This window comes from Babylonia areolata, chromosome 9 (assembly GCF_041734735.1).
Source record: "Babylonia areolata isolate BAREFJ2019XMU chromosome 9, ASM4173473v1, whole genome shotgun sequence".
Lineage (NCBI taxonomy): Eukaryota > Metazoa > Mollusca > Gastropoda > Neogastropoda > Buccinidae > Babylonia > Babylonia areolata.
In genome coordinates, this window is record NC_134884.1 from 25,124,063 (window position 1) to 25,145,359 (window position 21,297).

General features: G+C 40.3%; 1 protein-coding gene across 3 annotated transcripts; it reads left to right on the forward strand.

The window, feature by feature from the left end:
* The first annotated feature begins 1,458 nt into the window (after positions 1-1,458).
* Positions 1,459-20,455, forward strand: LOC143286163 (uncharacterized). 3 transcript variants are annotated; one of them, XM_076593771.1, is made up of 11 exons: positions 1,459-1,549; positions 2,642-2,768; positions 3,128-3,354; positions 3,828-3,910; positions 5,566-5,729; positions 7,833-7,922; positions 9,216-9,481; positions 11,792-13,325; positions 14,243-14,396; positions 15,147-15,285; positions 15,943-20,455. In XM_076593771.1, the coding sequence occupies exons 2-11, from the start codon at positions 2,720-2,722 to the stop codon at positions 16,372-16,374; spliced, it is 3,138 nt and encodes a 1,045-aa protein (XP_076449886.1). In that variant the 5' UTR covers positions 1,459-1,549; positions 2,642-2,719; the 3' UTR covers positions 16,375-20,455. The 3 variants fall into 3 exon arrangements, with proteins under 3 accessions (XP_076449886.1, XP_076449884.1, XP_076449885.1); XM_076593769.1 differs by having other exon boundaries at positions 1,506-1,621; XM_076593770.1 differs by lacking the exon at positions 1,459-1,549 and adding an exon at positions 1,786-1,983.
* Positions 20,456-21,297: the final 842 nt, after the last annotated feature.

The window sequence follows — 21,297 nt, forward strand, 5'->3', positions numbered from 1 at the left end:
AAAGATTTTTTTTTTTTTTTTGGGGGGGGGGGGGGGGTTGAATTAATTGCAGTTGCATAGGCCTCTTGGACTTTCATACTCATAGTCAAGAGTGTATTTCTAAAAACGTATCTGGACAAACAGGAAACATATAAAATTATAGAGAAATTGTCCTACACTGCAACGTGAGATTTGTCCTGCAGCAAAACCACTGCCGTAACATCACATCATTTTAATATACATGAATCACAAATTGGGTGACCATCTCTTTGGGTTACTCAAAATCAATACAAAGGAAACACGTATTATTACTTTTTTTTAGCCTGGCAAGGAACACTTTCTACCAAGCGGAAGACGCAGCCATTGTCTGACAACTGACAACCACAACACTTTCCTCCCCAAAAATCTTTCCTCCCCCAGACGATCAGACACTGGAAAAGTCCCCTTCCTGAAGTTGCTCAGTCTCCTCTTGGCACTTTTGTCTCAAAGGTGATAGCTATTTTAGCTACATGGATGATATCCCTTCTTTCTTATCCCCTTCCCCAACCACCTTTGTCGATATCGTAACCGATGGTAACGGGCCCATATTCACTGACAGTGGAACGGAAAACACCTTCGAGATCGACTGTTTTCTGCCAGCAGTGGTGGAATGTTTCTTTTTATTATCCAGTTCCAGATTTTCTGAGACTGTTGCTCAACAGTGCACGCCCCAAACCACTGTTTATCTTCCTATTACAGCTTTTATAAAAGCGTAAGCACTTGCCGTAACTTGGTTCGCCGTGGACTGTTAACACACTCACAGAACGTTTCAAGTTCACCGCCATACAGTTTTGTCTGTCTACCGCGTTCTTCTCAAACTTTGAATTTTCGTTGAATGTTTTATTCGACTTGATGTTTCTCTTGATCCGGTGTACACGTGCCAAGGAGCCTATTCCTAAAATCGTAAATATTATTGTGCTCTTTGTCTGGGATCTTTGTGTGTGTGTGTGTGTGTGTGTGTGTGTGTGTGTGTGTGTGTGTGTCTGTGTCTGTGTGTCTGTGTGTCTGTGTGTGTGTTAGTGTGTGTCCCAAGGTGTATGTGTGTGTGTGTGTGTGTGTGTGTGTGTGTGTGTCTGTGTGTGTCTGTGTGTTCTGTGCGTCTGTGTGTCTGTGTGGTCAGAGTTGACAAATGCTGTCTGTTGCGTGGCAGTCTCTGACGTTACTTGGAGCTAGTCTTTCGGATGAGACTTTTGATAAATCAAGACAGAAGTATGATGAATTGCAGATAATGCTGTAATTTGAAATATAAAAAAATGTTCAGCATATATGTCCATGGTTTCTGCAGAGTATGTCGAACTTCCGCGTTGACAGGAATATTTCAGCAATTTTCATTAGAAAGTTAATCCGATTCCGAAAGTTTGCAGTATGTCAATATGAGTTGTCTCCCATTACAGTTTTCTCGTGTTTAGGTTATTTTTATCCTTTGCGAATTCCCGGATTGCTTGGAATGTGTTGTGAAGCACGGATTTATAAATAGAACATTGGTTGTGAAGTACTCAAACAGTCCAAGTCAGCGGAAGTTTGAAGAAAGGTGAAATTTTTACATTGATGGAACAACAGCTTTGATACATGATAAAGTAGACCTGTCCGTTTACCTCCGAAGGTGAGTATTTTCTATAAGCAGACGTGTCGAGGCAGACTTCAAGATCGAGTTTGACACCTGCCCCACCCCCGACACTGCGTCACCCTTATAATATGCCACGACATGTTCAAGTTCCCACTGTACCAGGATCTTTCCTGGGGGAACTATATAGATGATGACTGTTTTCCCGGATCTTAATTTTGTGCGCCATACATGCTATATGTTATTATACGTACAATCAACAGTCGAATGCACATTTTTTGCGTATGCTACTGTGTCAGTATAGGAAGGATTGTTCTTGCACAAGTCATCAGAATATCGTGTCTTGTGTTACTGCTGCAGTAGATGACATATTTTCTTTGTGAGAGTTCTGGTGAGAGAAGGTAAAGGTAGACAGAAAGCTGATTATGCCTTCATATATAATATGTATTACTCATGTATGTGTGAAGGTTTAGGGAGAAGGAGTAGGGAGTTGCAGGAGAGGGGGTTAGTTAAAGGTCTCTCTCTCCCCCTGTGTGTGTGTGTGTGTGTGTGTGACGTTTTATCTAGATGTCATTGTGTGAGTCCTGTTACAATGGGAACATATGCCGGCCACACGAACAGGCATTTATAGTCACTGGATAGTCACTGTATGTGTGTGTGTGTGTGTGTGTGTGTGTGTGTGTGTGTGTGTGTGTGACTTTTTATCTAGGTGTCATTGTGTGAGTTGTGTTACAATGGGAAAATATACCGTCCACACAAACAGGCATTTATAGTCACTGGATAGTCACTGTATATCTGTGTGTTTGTGTGTGTGCGTGTTTGTGTGTGTGTGTGTGTGTGTGTGTGTGACTTTTTATCTAGGTGTCATTGTGTGAGTTGTGTTACAATGGGAAAATAAACCGTCCACACAAACAGGCATTTATAGTCACTGCATAGTCACTGTATATCTGTGTGTTTGTGTGTGTGTGTGTGTGTGTGTGTGTGTGTGTGTGTGAAAAATGACAGTGGTATTTATGTTGTTCCTCTCTTCTTCAGTCTCTGTCATTTTCTTTCCAACAGGACTGCCAATAACAAAGACACCAGAAAGACTGGATCGAGAGAAACCATTTCCTTGCATAAGAGACTTCCACCTACAGGATGCCTTCAGTGTTAGAAAACTTTGGATTATCGCCAGAGTTAGACTTGGGTAAGATGATAATGATAAGCTCTTCTTTTATAGCAAATTGACTGAAGGTTTACAGATGTGTGTGTGTGTGTGTGTGTGTGTGTGTGTGTGTGTGCGTGCATGCAACTATTTGTATGAAATCAAAATATGATATTAAACCTTTTTAGTTGTGTGTGTGTGTGTGTGTGTGTGTGTGTGTGTGTGTGCTATGAGACAAAGAGAAAGAAAAAAGAGACAAGTTATAAACATAGCAATTATGAAAAGCAAGCATGCAGGTTACAAATACAGAACTTTAGAAGTTGTACAAATCTATTGAATGTCAGTACTATATACTACTCAAACCTAATGAGCAACACCAGCATAATGACCATTTGTTTCAGGTGTACTTCAGGCAGTATGGGGTCATGAGGTTTCAAACCCAGACCTTCTGTCATCTCCTGCCGCTTCACTCGGGAGATGGCTGCCGTTGTTGCCTGCGCCCATATCTCAGCAGATAACAATGGCGCTGAACCAGGAACGACCATTCTTACCACCAGATGTCACCCCAGAAATGATGGCCGAATCCAACAAAACTGTGCCATCAATGAACCACATTGAAATCATTTATGTAAGTATCCTTTAAAAAAAAAAAGAGAGAGAGAGAAGAAAATTAGAACCTTGCCTGCTATAAAGCATAATTTTTTAAGTAACAGTTATGCTTAGCATTTTTCATGAATTTCATCATGTCATTGTGACTGTTAGCCTTTGTACCATAATAATTTAATGCGTTGACAGCGGTATTTAAAGCAATACTTGTCTTTGTCTTTAATTCTATATTCCTATATTCTGTTGTTAATGTTCCAAAAGCTAAAGCTAAAGATTCAGATCTTATTAATTGTGTTTTTCTTGAAGATGATACACCAGACCTAAGATCAGTGCTGGATCTTATTTTGCTGTGAAGGATAACTATGATTCACAGAAAAGGTGGTGCTGTGCTCAGTGTCGACTTAGTGCTTTTGCAGGGTACACGCCAATTTCCATGTGGATTAATAAAGTGTTTTTGAATTGAATTGAATTTGATGTAATTTTGTTGTTTTTCAGCGCTGCATTGACTTTGCCATGAAGGCTGTTGACTACCAGATGGCTGCTGCGCTGGTGTACGTGGTAGACCGTGCTTGTTACAGGTGAGTCATGGCACACCTCCATTGCTACCACTTTCTTGAGAAACCACATTCGAGCATTGGCTGCCCACTTCTCTCACAGGACAGATTACAAACTAGCTAACGCATGTTTTAATGTGATATAAACCATACTGCACCTACATACCTTTGTGACTTACTTTTGATCTGCACCCCTTGATCTTTATGCTCAGCTGCTGATTCTAGAGTGCTGAAACTTTCTTGAAGAAGCAAAAAAAACCAAAACAAAACAAAACAAAACAAAAATCACAAGGTTAGCGCTTTTTCTCCCATCATGGCTCTGTGGTATGGAACAGACATACCCTTCTCAGTTCTTCATGTAGATTCCTCTATTTAGTTTTAAAAGTGTCACAAAACATACTTCGATCTTCTGTTATGCCTACAATCTTCTGGACTAATGTGTTTGTTGAAATTCTGCTGGTCGTGTGTGTGTGTGTGGGTGTGTTTGCATGTTTTATGTGTGGACATACAACTGTTTGTGTAAGGTGTACTTGTTGCATGTTTGTTTATGTTTGTATAATATTTTAATATAACCATCACAAATTCCCTTAATTCCCCAGAGGTATTAGCATTGGTCTTTCCTATTGTTATTGTTTTTTTAATAGATTATTATTAGCATCATTATTATTAGCATTATTATTATTGTTGTTATCATTAATATTATGCCATGATTATTTAAATGTTTTATTAATGTTCAAACACATATTTTTCTAATAGGCCATGCCATTGTATTTGTAATTTTCAAATTAGTGGTGTACTGGTGTCACATTATGGAAAAAACAGTAGTTCCAGTCACTATTCAAGATTTGCATTTCAATGTCCCAGGAATGGCATGTCATTGCCTTATTCTTGCTGAATTCATATTTTGTATACACTCTCTGGCAGAAAGGAATCTGAACCACATGGTTTGAAATTGAGAAAACTGTCCCAAACAAATTTTAAATGTTTTTGACAACTGTTGCTGGGGGCAGGGGTGTGGGTGATGATTGGTTGGGTAATAATGGGGCAAGAGGGAACCATGGTTATCTTTCCCTGTCATTGGATGCCCAGATAGGCCATTTTGAAATAGCATGAAACAAAGCTCTAATGGGAAACAGAGAAAACAGTACACAAGGTTCCAGGAAAGCAGCACTAATTGGTTGATGACTCTTCTTCATGTTTTAAGATTCCAGCTGCATGAAGTCACAGTTTATGCATAAATGTAGTAAATGTATAAATAATATTGTTCATGGATGTATGTTACCACTGCAACAATAACAATGATTAGAATGGCTGTATGGAGAGCAGTAGAGACTAACACAGATGCAGAAAATTCCTTATTGTTATTTCATTTAAAAAAATCTTATCTTCAAAATGATCGATTGATTGATTGATATGAACACTTACATAGCGCCTATCCTTTGGTCAGAAACCAAGCTGTAAGCGCTTTGATAAAAGAATGTTGTACTTGTTTGTGTTGTCATTTTTTCTTTTTTTTACTTCTTTTTTTTCTCCTTTATTTATTTTTTTTAAATAATTTTTTTGGGGGGCTGGGGGGGGTTTGTTCTCACATGTCATATAGCAAACAGTTTTGTGTGTCCAGGAATTTGATGATAATCCAGCCTTTTTTCTTATTTTTTTGTAATTTTTTTTTTCTACAGATTTGGTAAGTCAGCGGCACTGTTGAGCATTGTGGATACAATACGGCAAGCCAGCCCTGACACAGCCATCGCTCCCCAGGTGATACTTCGCCAGGCACGGGTGATGAAAGACCGGGGAGATCTTCACACTTCCATGAGAGTCCTGGATGCTGTTATCACAAGAGGTTCGATCAGGATTGCTGAGTTTACAGTTTGACATGATAATGTTTTTTGATAATTGTGAATTTCAAAGCCTGGCCGAATGTAAAAAGAAAAGAAAGAAAAAAAAACATGTTTGTTGCTTATCTAATAACCTCATTAATAAAGAATGTGTCTTGTATTGTCTTATCTTGCCAAGATGATAGTAAATCACTCAAATTTTGTTTAAGTACGTCTGTAGAAGAGTTATCTTTGCACTGTAAAACAAGCAACAAACAACAACAACAACAACAACAACAACAACAACAAAAAAGTTCCGGATCCTGTTTTAGTTTATTTGAAGAGTTATTTCCCATCAGAAGATAGTACATTTCACGTCAGCAGAGTTTTAGTAATTAATGAGTGAATCAATTATTTGAAGTTACAATATTTATCTATGAATTCGTATATTTTTTTCACATCAGTCTTTATATATTGTGTTAGTGCTGTGGGATGATTTTGGTGGAGCAGTTTGGTGGTGGACAATGGGTGCACATGGAACACATACAAGATCATTGGTCTGTGCTTGAGCTGTACACAGTCTGAGAATGCTCTTCCCCTTCTACTGGACTTGGAGTGGTGGTTTGAATGCATGTCTTTTAGATGATGTCATTAACTGTGGTGGTCCGCTGCATGCAGCATATAGGTATGATGCGCTCTTTTTTGGATGAGATAATAAACGGAGGTCATGTATTGCAGCATGCACATAGTGTGCATAATAGAACAAAAGGCAAAAAAATCTGCAGAAAACTCCACTTTCACTTGCTGACAGAAAAAAGAAGAAAACAGAAAGGTGGCACTGCCTTGTGGCATTGCACTCTGTCTGGTGAGAGCAGTGAGAATTTCACACAGAACTCTATTGTGACAAAGTGGAATGCAACGTAATACAGTACAATACAATACAATACAATACAATACAATACAATGCAATGCAGTGTGATACAATACAATGCAATGTGATACAATACAATGTAATGCAATGCAATGCAAATTCAATACAATGCAATACAAATTCAATGCAGTACAATGCAATGCAAAACATCACAGTACAGTACAGCACAGTACAGAACAGTACAGTACAGTACAATGCAATGCAAAGCAATGCAATGCAATTGAATGCTAGGGGACCTTCAGCTGTGAAAATGTTGACCTTGGCAAAGCTGTCCAGACACGCCTTCATGGGCAGGACTGGTAAACAAACAACACATAGAGTCGTTCTCTGTAACTGTATAGGTGCCACCAGACAGCTTGGACAACACTCTCCACAACTAAGATGAATAGCTCTCTGTGGAATAAAACCTGTCATTGGTGAAACAGGGGGATGAGAGAATACACAGAGATCCCATTTCAGTGTGAACTTTGTTCTGTAATCATTACAAATCCACAGCACTAACCTCACCTCCATCCATCCCCCACTTCCCCAACATCCCCCTCTCCCATTTTCTCTGAGAAAAGAAAAAAAGTCTCTGGCTAATATCTGCAGACTATGCCACTGTGACAAGTCAATCAACACAGACGTACGGGAGAAAAGAGGCAGCATTATTCTGCAGTTCTCTAATCATCTTGCAGAGTGCAGTCTGAATTTCACAACTGACGTAATTGCTTATGTACATCTATTCACATAATGAAATCCTGTCACAGAAATTAGAAATTACATGACAGGTGCAGTAGTCAAGTGTTCAAAAGTATTGGACTTTCTGTCTGAATGTCCAGGTTTCAATCTTGGCCTTGATGCCTTGTGATTAAATGTGCAAATGTTTGTTTGTTTTTCCAGTGTGCAGCAGTTTGTTTGTTTTTCCAGTGTGTAGACATGCTAGTGCCATAGTACCCTTTGTGCGTATGCACAAGCAGAAGATCAAATACACATGTGAAAGACCCAGTAATCCATGTCAGCAGTTGGTAGATTATGGAAACACTAACATACCCAGCATGACGCCCCCAAAATGTAGTATGGCTGTTTAGATAGTGAGGGAAAGCAGTTGCAAGGTAAAATCCTAATTGCGATACAAGTGAGCGTGGAGTTATAGGCCACGAACACAGAAGAAGAAGCGACGGCACATTGATGAATCTTTTTCTTGTGTTTGTTTCAGAGAGAAAGTGGGATTACAAGACTGCAGAACAGTATGAAAACACTAAAGCTGTCTGCGTTCAAATCAAAGGACAGATTCTGCACAATCTGGGTAAACAGGATTTTAAATTTTGTTTTCTGCATAATTATGTGTCTTATGTTTGTTTGAGCATGTGTTTCTGTGTGAGTGGGCACATGTATGTCAGAACTGGTGGACACTGTGAGTGTGTGTGTGTGTGTTGCTGCTTGAAAAGGATAACTTGGATTGGATTTTTGTGTCTGTTTTAAATCTTTGCTATCATTCAGTGCTTTTTAGTTTGTTGGGTGTAGCCTTCAATGCTGAACATTGTTTGCCTGTGTTTTCAAGGGGACTGAGTGTGTTGTTGATGATGTGTGCATTTTGTGTATTTGATGTGGCTTTGACAGTGCAATCAGCTGTTGTAGGGCTAGTCCACAGAAACTGTAGAAAGTGTTAAACAACACCAGCTGCCGAGGCAAAGTGGTTAGCGTCTCAGACTGATGGCTTGGAAAATGCAGATTTGATTCCCAGTAGAGGTGGGTTTTTTCGGCTCACACCCAGCTCCTACCCAGAGTTGAGTGTCGTATTGGCTTAAATGGGAAGACTGGGACCACACAGTCAAGTATCATCCACTTCATGAATGCATATTTGGGTGTGTTGCTTTGAATTCCTGATCAATGCTGCAAGTGTCTGTATCTCTCAGGCCTGGTTAAGGCAGAGATCTAATTATGACAGAAAGTGTAACGTACAGCAGGGTTCGTCACTAACAGGAGCGCTGAGCGGAGCGCTCTGAAAAAACAAATTGCGCTCTGGAAAATTCCTTGACTCAGAGCGCTTGCGCTCTTGATTTTGAAAAGACATAAGCATACACTACTGTATCTAAATTGTTATTCCATTGTCCATCACAAACAAGAGTCAAAAGCGCGATCGTTTTGCATTTACCGAAGTTTGAAAGCCGTCTGTTTACGTTTTGTTAGTTCAACCGGAAGTAGGCCTAGTGAATCAGGGGAGGCTATGCAAAAGAGCGCTCTTCAGACTTGAAGAGTAGAAAAGTGGAGCACACGATCGATTTCGCGGCAGTGCAAAATCAAAATACTGAAATATTTGATCCCAAAAAGGAAGGCTGACGGTGAAGGGGATGGCGAAAAGAAGAAGAAGTTTTTAGTGTGCGCCCTTAGTTTTCAGTTTGCGCTCATCAAAATTCTGAAACTAGAGCGCAGGCGCTCATGTGAAAAAATGTTAATGACGAACCCTGTACAGCCTTGTCACGTAGTTCCAAACCTAAGCTTTCGTAGCACCACCATCATCCTCCTCATCATTATTCTTCATCATTAATGATAAAATAAAAAAGAAAGTGTTAAACATATTCAACCATTGTGTGAGCAGGACTGTGGAAGGAGGCAGTACCTCCCCTCGTGGAATCTGTGCATTCGTTCAACGTCGTCCAGGACAACAAAGGGACATCGTCCTCACTGGCCCTCCTGTCTCGCTGTCTGAAGAAGCTGGAAGTGCAGGACTACCAGGAGCTGCAGAGAAACTTCCTGGGCATGTTTGTCACAGACCATCCCTTCTATGAGGCATATCAGAAAGGTGTGGAAGCTGTGCGCCTCATCGCAGACCTGGGGGTGACGGTGTATGCTGCACACAATCAGGTGATGATGATGATTTATTGATAATGATTTAATTCATGTTGTACCTTTCCATGTAAAACATGCTCAACTGTGCTGTAGATTGTTAAAAAAAAAAAAGTGAAACATGGACTCAGACTCTAAAATGACATCTTACAAACATAACCCAACATTGGAGGAATCCAGCCAAATGCTGACAGTGATTTATGTATGTACACTTACACAAAACTGTTATTCACAACACTTAACACATATACCAAACATCACAATACATGACTAATGAAATCTTATATCACAACACCAGTATCACATAACATCAATATACTAAACACACATATCAAACATCACAATACCTGATAAAATCTTATTTCACAACATCATTACCACATTACACCAACATCACATTAATCAAAACCTTATCACAATGCTTAATACCACACAACACTTAACATATGTGTCAAACATCACAATACCAAAAGGATAAAATCTCATATGACAACACCAGTATCACACTACTTAAAACCATATAGCAAAATACTTTGGACCAAATCTGAATACTCTAGTATAGAACAGCGTTTGAAGCTATGGGGATAGTTATCATACCTTTCATTGCTCTTCATATGCTTCTGCCTACCACACACAGTACGTTATCTTACATTTTTGTTTTCTTCTGCCCCTTTGTAAATCCAGAAACATGAAAGCATACCATATTGATAGGCACACGTATCGGCATATGTATACAGTGCATTCATGTGAAAAAACGGAATGTGTATGATATACAAAACAAAGAGTGTGCATTCACAAACACAAACATACATTAACAGAGGAACAGATCCATACACAGGTACATGCATCTACAGAAGCAGACACAGATGCATGAAAAGGCAATCACATGTGAAGTTATAGTCAGATAGTCAGACTCACATAGGTGGAGACACACACACACACACTAAACAAACGCACTTGCCAGACCCCCCTCAACCTCTCCTTATTAACAGAAGCTCAAAGCGTTTGCCGAAGTCACAATAGAAGCATTCACACACACACACACACACACACACACACACATGCACACACACATACATGCACACACACATATATGCATATAATATTTTAATGCTTACGCAATTTTGTTTTTAGTGCAGTTGATATTTAATGTCTGTGTGTGTATGTCTGTAAGGGAGGGACATTTATATGTGTGTGTGTGTGTGTGTGTGTGTTTGTGTGTGTGTGTGCACGCGCGCACGTGTGTGTGTGTGTGTATGTATGTGGGGGTGTGTGTGTTCTATAAAATGCATTTTGTTTTAATCTAAGCCTTATTTACTTCATAGCTTTTATAATCTTTAGTGTGCTTTTGCATTCATATGAACACACTGGATGTTTTCCATTGTAAGATAGCGGTTGATATGTTTTTTAAGGCATGTTTATAGTCATCTATGATGTAAGGCGCTTTGAGCAGCATTGGTGCTGGATATTGTGCCGTAGAAACACTCTGCATTATTATTATTATTATTATTATTATTATTATATTGCACACACACGCTCATGCACACACACTCACGCACATGCGTACTCTCTCAGTCACTCACAAATGAACGCTATAGTGCAAACTGACCCTGGTTTTGCAACATACACACACATACTGTCTCTAAGTCACTCAAAAATCAATATGTAAGTATAAACTGACCTTGGTTTTGCAACATTCACACACACACTGTCTCTAAATCACTCACAAATCAACATTTAAGCATAACTGACCTTGATTTTGCAGTTACGTACCAAGAACAAATGCACAGGCATGTACTCTGTGCAATTTTTGTGCGTTTGCAATCTCTTGTGTTGTGTATGGTAAATTGTTCTATCTTTAATTCAATGTCTCTTCACTTTGAGTGATATTAGACATGCCATGTGTGTGTGTGTGTGTGTGTGTGTGTGTGTGTGTGTGTGATGGGGTTAAGGAGATGGTGGTTAAAGGGGGTATACAAAGAAAAGGTAAACTAGAACAATGGATTCAACAATTCGTAAATATCTGTGTGACAGCAATTTACATTATAAATAGCAATAAAAAATAAAACTGAATATTGGTAGGTCGCATCATAGAAACACTCCTGTTGGACTATGTAACAGGCATTCAGCAAGTTCAGGTAAAAGTAATTGGTTGGACATTATTTCTTTTAAGTTTTGTTCTGAAAATGTTCTTACTTTACATGACTTTGGATGTAACCTGTCAATGATTTGATGCTGAAACAAAATATGATTTTGTGTGATCTGTTTACCACATACACAATAAACATTTTCGCTAAAACAGTTTGCTGTATCTCTCCATGTGTGCAGATGGTGGCTGATGAGTCCTTGCTGATGTTCACCATCCAGCACCGCCACATGACCCACAAGCAGAAGCTGGACCAGTTCCAGGTGATCGTGGCTGAGATGAAGCGCAGCCTGGCCAACCACCGCACCGTGCGCTACCTGCACAGCCTGGAGGTCTACCTGGCCTTCGTGCGTGCCGTCTTCATCATCAGCCTGACGCTGCACTTCTCCCCTGTGCCTCAGGATGCTGAACTCTCCCGCTTCCTGGAGAAGCTCAGCCTGGAGCTGTATGCCTACATGTGTCAGCAGATGGACGGCAAGGGGGGAGACAGCTCCGTGTCAACCTCGCTGCATCAGAACCAGTACTCGGTTCGCAGGATGAACGGCACCCTGGCTCTGCTGGGACTGCCCACGCTGGAAGGAAGCGCCGATGTGGATCAGGAGGAGGTGGAGAAAAAGTGGAGTGAAGTTGAAAAGAAGACCATGAAATCAAGGGGAGTCACTTCGTCGGAGAGTGGAGACACACCATCCATTGACAGCACAGACTCGTCTTGTCAGAAGGAGGAGTCGCCTCTTGCTTCAAGTTCTTCACAGTCTGATAAGAGAAAAGAAAGTCAAAATGCTGACTCCAGTCCGGCCAATGTTGGCAAGGCTAGAACCTTCCCAGCGGTGAATCCGTCCAAGTTCCAGCATGGAAGAAGGCTGTTGTCGACCCGGCCTGTGAACCAGAAGTTTGTTGGCCTTGCAATGAGCAAAGAAGATCTTCTTAGCGCTACCTGCCCAGCCTTTGCTGCCAGTGTGAACCAGAGCAATGATCAAGATGATGTTGATTCTTCCCAGCCGCCAGTGGATGTGGACTGCCTTGTTGTGTCAGCAGACTCCATCGCTTCAGCCACAGCCAGTGCTGCCACCGACACATCTGGCAGTGCACTCCACAGCTCATCAGACAGGGCATCAGGCTCATCTTCAGATGTGTCAGGTTCTGCACCACTCAGCGGTTCAACCACTGCCCCTGGCTCTTCATCTTCGGACCTTTCTAAGACAACCAGTACCGGCTCTGCCACAGTGGACCAGTCAGCATCAACCCAAAGCACTTCGTCAGGCACAGCAGACAGTTGGGAAGTAGTGACCAGTACTTCTGGTCTTTCTTCAACCAGTACCAGCTCTGCCACAGTGGACCAGTCGGCATCAACCCGAAGCACTTCCTCGGGGACAGCAGACAGTTGGGAAGTATCAACAACCAGCACTTCTGGTCTGTCTTCTTCTGGCGCTTCAGGTGTAATGCCCCCATCCACTGGAAACCGTTCTGACCAGGGGTCAAAGTCCTCAGGGAACTCCATCAAGAGCAGCTCAGATACCGTGGATCAGCAGGCAGACACGGAGCCTTCCAGCACCTCAGACAGCGCAGAGACTGAGGAGACTGATCTGTCTCCCCTGGTGGATGTGTCGTCATCCTATGAGGTGATGGCGGGCCTGGATCTGGGAAGTAGCGTGGAGACCAGCGACTCTGAGGAGTTTTTGGCAAACTTCGTTCCCTTTGACAACAAAGACGTACACAGTAAGAGGACCTTTGGGCATATAGAGTGTCTGCACATATGTTAAACAGATTTTAATAGATGAGTGAACCCCACAATTGGATTATGGCTGCATAAAATTGTGATGCAAAAATGGTCATACATGTAAAAGCCCACTCTTCGTGTTCAGTTCAAGTGAATATGGGAGCTGAAACCCACAAATATAAAAGAGGCTTTTATCTTCTTCTTTTTTCTGCCTCATTTGCCATATGTTCCCACAAAATTCAGAGTACTTGGATATGAAAAAGAAAGTTTGATGTTTGATGAAAATGAGGTCAGGATAACTATGTTCTATATGTTAATGTTTTGGAGTTATGTTTTGGGTTGAAACGTTTAGCTTAGCAGGTTTGTACTTTGTGCTTTATTTCATCATTGATAATGCATCAACAGTCTCTGAGATTCAGACACTTGCAGTGTTGCTTGGGAAATGTTAACAACACTCCCAGATGCATCTTTAAGATGGATGATACTTGACTGTACTGATGTAGTCTATCCAGCCTAATAATATTGTTGCATCAGTAAGAACAAGTTAGGCCTGAAAATCACACAGTGATATCGGAGGTTTCTTTGTTGTTGTTGGTTTTTTTGTTGTTGTTTTTTTAACCATGTGTGTAATGTCATATTCTTTCACAAATCAGCAAGTAGTAAAAATAGAGAATGTATTGAATGTGTGGGCGTTTATGTATGTGCTTGTTTTAGTCCTCTATCTAATGTCTTTCATTGTTTTCATTATATTTTTTTTATATGTTTAGTCTGTTTAGGCATGCTTGCATCATACATGCTTTTATTTCATAAATATTTCTAAAATAATTTTATCTAAATTATGTTTCTTAAGTTATCCACACAAACTGACAAATAACTGTCACTGTTGATTAAGTTGAGCATAAATGTCCATTCACAGAGGCTGTGCTGATGATCTACAATCCCCTGACCGGCCTGTGGACGGCACAGACAACTCTGGCCTATCAGGGCCCTGTACTCAACATGGACACCAAGGGAACTCACCGGGATGCTTTCCACGTCAGCTTTCTGCATCAGGATGAGCCACTTGGAAGGTACCACTGGCTTTCTTTCTTTCCCTCCAGCTGCCCATTATAGCTCTCTACCCAAATACATATACTCCCAATAGATAATGTCCTGTTTATGGTTGCTTCACCAGTGAATCGGAAATCAATTTCAGTTTTCAGTTTCAGTTTCTCAAGGAGGCATTACTGCATTCAGACAAATCCATATACACTACACCACATCTGCCAGCAGCAGATGCGTGACCAGCAGCATAACCCAACGCGCTTAGTCAGGCCTTGAATACCTATCAGAGTGGATTTCTTCTGCATAAATTTGCCAGAGGACAACACTGTCTTTGCCTTGGGTTCTTTTTCAGTGTACCAAGTGCATGCTGTACATGGGACCTTGGTTTATCATCTCATCAGAATGACTAGACATTCAGTTTGATTTTTCAGTCAAACTTGAGAGAAAGGGTGAGAGCAGGATTTGAACCCAGAGCCCTCACGTACTCATTGTATTGGCAGGTCAGCGTCTTAACCATTCTGCCACCTGAAAATCAAGTCTTGATCAGCAGTGCTTAAGTGTTCTCATTATTCAGCTATAGTTTGTTTGTGTTCATCCAGATTTAAAGAATGACAAGCTTAACCTTTTTATGGCCTGACCATCTATGTTTAATTCATATCCATGATGAAATGTCACACAAGTGTCTCGCGTGTGTATGTGATGCTCGGCTGTGGTTACACATGTCTTAATCATGGATTTTCAAGGGGATTTGTAAAGAAACACATTGTGCCTTGCAGGTATGTAGGCAAACGCTACCGCAAAGGTCGCCGAGCGCCGGAGGTGTACATGCAAGATGTGGTGTGTCAGATGCTGGCTGGGTACTATGTCACCCGCTTCAACCAGGCCCTTCAGAATTGCACCCTGGACATTTTTCAGGTAGGGGCCAGTCATAGGATAGGGTCTTACAGAGGTGATTGCTCACATGCATCTGGATGTAAGGGAAAAAGATTTTTGCCAGGACACAATACTTGGTTGTTGTTGTTGTTGTTTTTTTTGTTTGTTTGTTTTTTCCAGTCTGTGTTTGAACAGACTGGAAGACATGCCAAGACTGAACTAGGGCATTGGGCCATAAAGATAATTGTTCCTCTTGTTGAAGGCAACCAATAAATGCACACAAAGCAACAAAAATATACGGTATTGTGTATAAACCCAAATTGTCAGTTTGGATGATTTAATTTTGACATATAGAATTCACACACCCACACGCATACACACACACACACACACACACACACACGTATACACACACACACACACTATCACACACACACACATACACAAACACACACACTAACACACATGCAAACACATCCTGTGGTTACATATATCCAAGCATATTAACAACGTAACACAGGAAATAATAGAAAAAAGCAACAACAACATACTGATGGACAGCTGCATCATTGATACATAGCTTTTGACATGAATGGTTAGGGATAATGTCACTCCACAAAAAACATTCATATACATACTAAAAAAAAAAAATAAAGAAAAGAAAAAAGAAAAAAAGAAAACCCCTTGTTTTCTCTGCAGGTGCAGTTCCTAAGCGCCGCCCATCTCCAGCTTCTGGACAAGGAGGGCAAGGTCTTCGACTGGATCAATGTGGAGCCGTTCCTGCACGGCAGCTTCCTCAAGCTGACCAACAATCTGTACTTTGTGTCCAAGAAGCCGGAGGACGAGCAGGGAGTGGAGGTGGCCACCGCCCTCTCCCACTTCTCCTATTCTGAGACGAACGGGGCGCTGATGATGGTGGACCTTCAGGGGTGGACGCCGACTGACCGCAAGGGGGTGGTCTTCCTGACGGACCCTGTGTTCCACACACGCAACATGAAGCAGTTCTCCAGCGGGGACCGGCACCAGGAGGGCATGGACGCCTTCTGGACCAACCAGCACCCCAGGTGCAACCGCATTTGTCAGTACCTGGGGCTGGACAAGAGCCGACCTGATGGCAACAGGTACGTGTGACAAAAGCAGTTTGAAGCTGAGTCCTCCTTCCGGTGGGGACTGTCACAGGGAAGAAGGCATGGACGGAGGCCTAGTGAAGGCATGGAGACTTTAGAAAAGGCTTTACGAAGGGAGGGAGACTGTAGAAAAGGCTTTACGAAGGGAGGGAGACTTTAGAAAAGGCTTTACGAAGGCAGGGAGACTGTAGAAAAGGCTTTACGAAGGGAGGGAGACTGTAGACAAGGCTTTACGAAGGCAGGGAGACTGTAGAAATGGCTTAACGAAGGCAGGGAGACTTTAGAAAAGGCTTAATGAAGGCTGGGAGACTAAGAAAAAGGCTTAATGAAGGCTTGGAGACTAAGAAAAAGACTTAATGAAGGCTTGGAGACTAGAAAAAGTTTAGTGAAGGCATGTAGACTTAGAAAAGGCTTAGTGAAGACATGGAGACTTACAAAAATCTTAGTGAAGGCATGAAGGCTTAGAAAAGGCCAAATAAAGGCATGTGGGCTTATTGAAGGCACTGAGGCTTAAAAAAAAAGACTTAGTAAAGGCATGGAGACAGAAAAGGTTCAGTAAAGGCATGGAGGCTTTAAAAAGGCTTAATGAAGGCATGGAAGCTTAGAGAAAGCTTAGTTTGGTGAAGGCATGGAGATATGTAGAAAAGGTTTTGGAAGGCATGGAGGCTTAGAAAAGGCCAAGAAAAGGCACAGGGGCTTAGTGAAGGCGTGGAGGCTTAAAAAAAGGCTCAGTGAAGGCTTTGATGCATGGAAAGGCTTATTGAAGGCATGTAGGCTTAGAAAAGGCCAAATAAAGGCATGAGGACTTAGTGAAGGCATGGATGCTTAAAGAAGGCTTGGTGAAGGCATTGAGGCATGGAAAGGCTTAGTGAAGGCATTGATGCATGGAAAGGCGTATTGAAGGCAAGTAGACATGGAAAGGCTTATTAAAGGCATGGAGGCTTGGAAAAGGCTTAGTGAAGGCATGGAGGGTTGGAAAAGGCTTGGTGAATAGATGGAGGCTTAGAAAAGGCTTATTGGTGAATAGATGGAGGCTTAGAAAAGGCTTATTGGTGAATAGATGGAGGCTTAGAAAAGGCTTAGTGAAGGCACAAAGTGAAGGCATGGAGGCTTAAAAAAGGCTACGTGAAGGCATTGGGGCTTGGTGAAAGCATGGAGACTAGACATGAGGCTAGACAAGACCCAACCAGATGGCATCAGAGTGTGACAAAATATGTAAAGTCACAGTTGATTAATTAATGGAGCAGTTTCTTGTTTAGTACAATCAAAAGAAACTTGTTACTATGGTGTGAAATTTTACTTCACAATTATATAGATTGGGAGGGGGGGAGAGGTTCTGCTTTTTCTTTTCAAAACAAAACAAATTTGGATTTGTATGAATTAAAAAAAGAAAAAAAAAGAAAAAGAAGACAGAAGTACTTAACATTTAGATTGACCCACAGATCCTCACTTAGTTCTTTTTGAACAACCTTGTTCCTACTTTACCTTGCATTTTAAACTTACACACACATACATTTGGGTTTCTTTTCTTTCTTTTTTTTGTTGTTTTTTTTTGGTTTTTTTGCACGTCTTTGTACCTACTTAAATTCTTTCTCTTCATCTTTTTTTTCCATTTGTGGGGACTGTCACTGGCATGTACTTCATTATAAATGTGGGAAATGTTGTAGCTGGGCCACATTCCCCAGGATGTGACTGTAATGCGGGAATGGTCAGTGTGCATGGATAATGGAGGTGGTTCATTTGAGCATGTGGTGGGTAGCTTTTAATAGCCTTTGTCAAAGAAGCAAAGTCATTGCACAGATGCTACACATAATTTCATGATTACTGTCATCACTATATCACTATCATTATCATTATCATCATCATCATCATAATCTCACCATAGAGATATGATTTATATACATTTCCAACCCGTATCCTATTCACCACTTGTGACTGCAGAACATTTATGAACTGTAGCATTTTACCCCTTCTTTATTTTCTACCTCTCAAGAGAGTGACATAATTTTCTGTTATTTCTTTCTGTGTGTTTGACTTGTATACATGAAAGTAACAAAAACCATTTGCCCATATTTAAGATAAAGGGGGCACATACACATTAAAGTAACAAAAACCATTCGCCTAGACTAAAGATAAATGGGGCACCCAGGGTTTGAAATGGAGACATCACAATCTGCTGTCAAATGCTCTGCCATTGAGGTATATCCCTTACTACCTAAAATACATTATTGAGACAATGAAATGTACACTGAACCTTGTGCTATTCATCTTCCCACCATCTCCTTTCCTGAAAAAATCTGAAGTTGAAATAAATCAAATCTTTATGCTAGGGCACAAACATTTACATGAGCCCATCAGAACCTAGTCAAATGATGCTTCAGTCTTAGACTGATAGTTTGCATGATGCACAAAATACTTCAATATAATACAGAGATGAGATAAGAAACAGCTTTTACAACAAAAATCTTTGGCAGCATTGTAACTGTGGTGGTTTTACTCTCATCAAAACCCCCGTACCTGTGACCTGAGAAGGGAGGTAATTTAGATTTTGTTTTAGATTGTTTTTACTTATTTTACTTAGATTGCTCAAGATATGATTAATAATATTTAACAACAAATATGTCATTATAAGATTACATGGACAACTTAACTTATTTAAACAGATTATTTGCCTATTTTATTTTAATTATATAAAATTAATATGTACGTTTGCGCCACCAAGTTACATACTGAAGAAAAATGTGTGTGATCCACAATTTCTGCGCTTTTCGGTATCTTGGCAAAAATTCTGTAGAAAGAATATTGCTAGTCATTCGGATGAGACTTTTGTGTGACTGGTTTCTGAAACCAGTTAAAAATTCAAAAACAATGTTATGAAAGAAAAACACATGGGGGCATGTGGGGGAGGCTAGTAGGCTAACTTGTGTGTGGAAAAAGTGTTGAAAGAGTTATTTCTCTTTATTGCAGTTCTTGTTATTTATTCAGCATTACTTAGATATCAAATTTATATGTGACTTGGAATTAACAAAAAAAAAACAATATGTAGAGAAAGAATGAGTTGTGATGCAAGGTGGTTTTATTATGTTATCACCAAGGACATCACAAGCATGTGGGTCAGGAAATATTTGGGACCAGTGCATCACCATGAATATTATATTCCAGAAGACCAGTTTGATGGTAGTTAAGTTCACAAATGTACACACAAAAAGGTGCCTTTCCCAAGGATACAAAAACAAGCAGAAACAAGACCTCCATCACTGGAACATAATTTTATTATTGATAGCACCTCCTTAACATCTTTTTTTTTCTTTTTTTTTTATCCATAAAAATGCATGTATCCCTGACAATTACACATTCACATTCTGACCAATTTGTTGATTTTTTCCCATATTAATTTTGAGCCACATGAAATTCCTTCATTGTTTATTTACTTTGATCTTGTATTGTTGCTGTGTTAAGTATTGCAACAATGGCACTGAATGTTTTGTGACATGAAAAGTGATCTAAAAATTGAAGATTGTGAATGATAGCAGTGGGCACTATTTTGTTGTTGTTTTAAGCAGACAAATTTAGGGCTTGCCTACTTTATTGGGTACATATGATAACGATCTCTTGTCTATGTTTTGTGACATGTATAATTTTCTTAATTGATGAATATTTATGGCAGTTTGGAATGCACAATAAAAAGTCACAACAATGTGTGTTAAGTATTGCAGCTGTGGCAATAACTAAATTGAAACTAAATGAATTATAGGACTAGATAGGAGAGAGTGAACGATATGTGTTTGAAATCACCTAAGCCAGATGAAATCACCTAGACCAGAATCTTAATGAAAAGTTATTTGGTTCATAAAAGACATGGTATTTACTGCTGTGACAGTTTCATATGTGTGGATTATTTTCTTTCTTTTTTTTTCTTTTTACTGTGTATTGGAACTTTTTTTTTAATGATTTTCTCAATCAGTTAACATATATGGCAGTTTGAAATGCACAATAATTTTTTTTTTATCATTATTTACTATTCACAGAAACATTTACCCCCCACACCCCCACCCCCACCTCCCCTCCCCGCACCCAATAACACCTTCATACTCTGACTTAAATTCAATCATTCCTCCCCCCCCCCCACCCCCCCACCTACTTGAGCTGTATGAAATTCCTACCTTTTGTTTGTTCACTATGATTTGGGAAAAAAAAAAAAAAAAAAAAAAAAAAATATATATATATATATGTTGTTGTTAAGTATTGCAGAAATGGCATTAAATATTTCATGACATGAAAAATGATATATATATCTGTGCACACAAGCAATACGTGGGTCAGACCCAGAATTCTCTCCGGGAAAGAATATACTAGCATAGGTCTGACATAGGTTTGAACAATTCAGCAAAGTGAACGTGGTCACCATGCACTTCCACAAGACTGGTCACACGCAGGACAACATAAAGGTCATGGCCATTGAAGAAGTACATCTGAAGAATAAACAAGCAAGGCTCAGGAGGGAACAGTTCTGGGTGGCAAAACTGAGGACAGCCCACCCTTTTGGTCTCAACACGCTACAACTGGATATCTGTATTTATTTCGACCTGAAAGCTGTGTTTGACAATGATGATGGATCAGTTCCAGAGACAGAATGGTGTGAATGCTAAATTGTGTGAAAACAACTACTACTACTACTACAACGACAACGACAATGACTACGACTACTACCACCACCACCACAACTACCACAACTACTACCACTTCCATGACTATTACAGCAACAACAACCACAACTACGACGACGATGATGGTGACGACAACAACGATGATGACGACAACGAAGACCGCTACAAATACTACTGATTGTGGGTGTGGAGGTGATGCTGGTGCTGATTATAGTGATAGATGTCCTACTATTCTAGTTCATTCAGTTGTTTATTTTCTT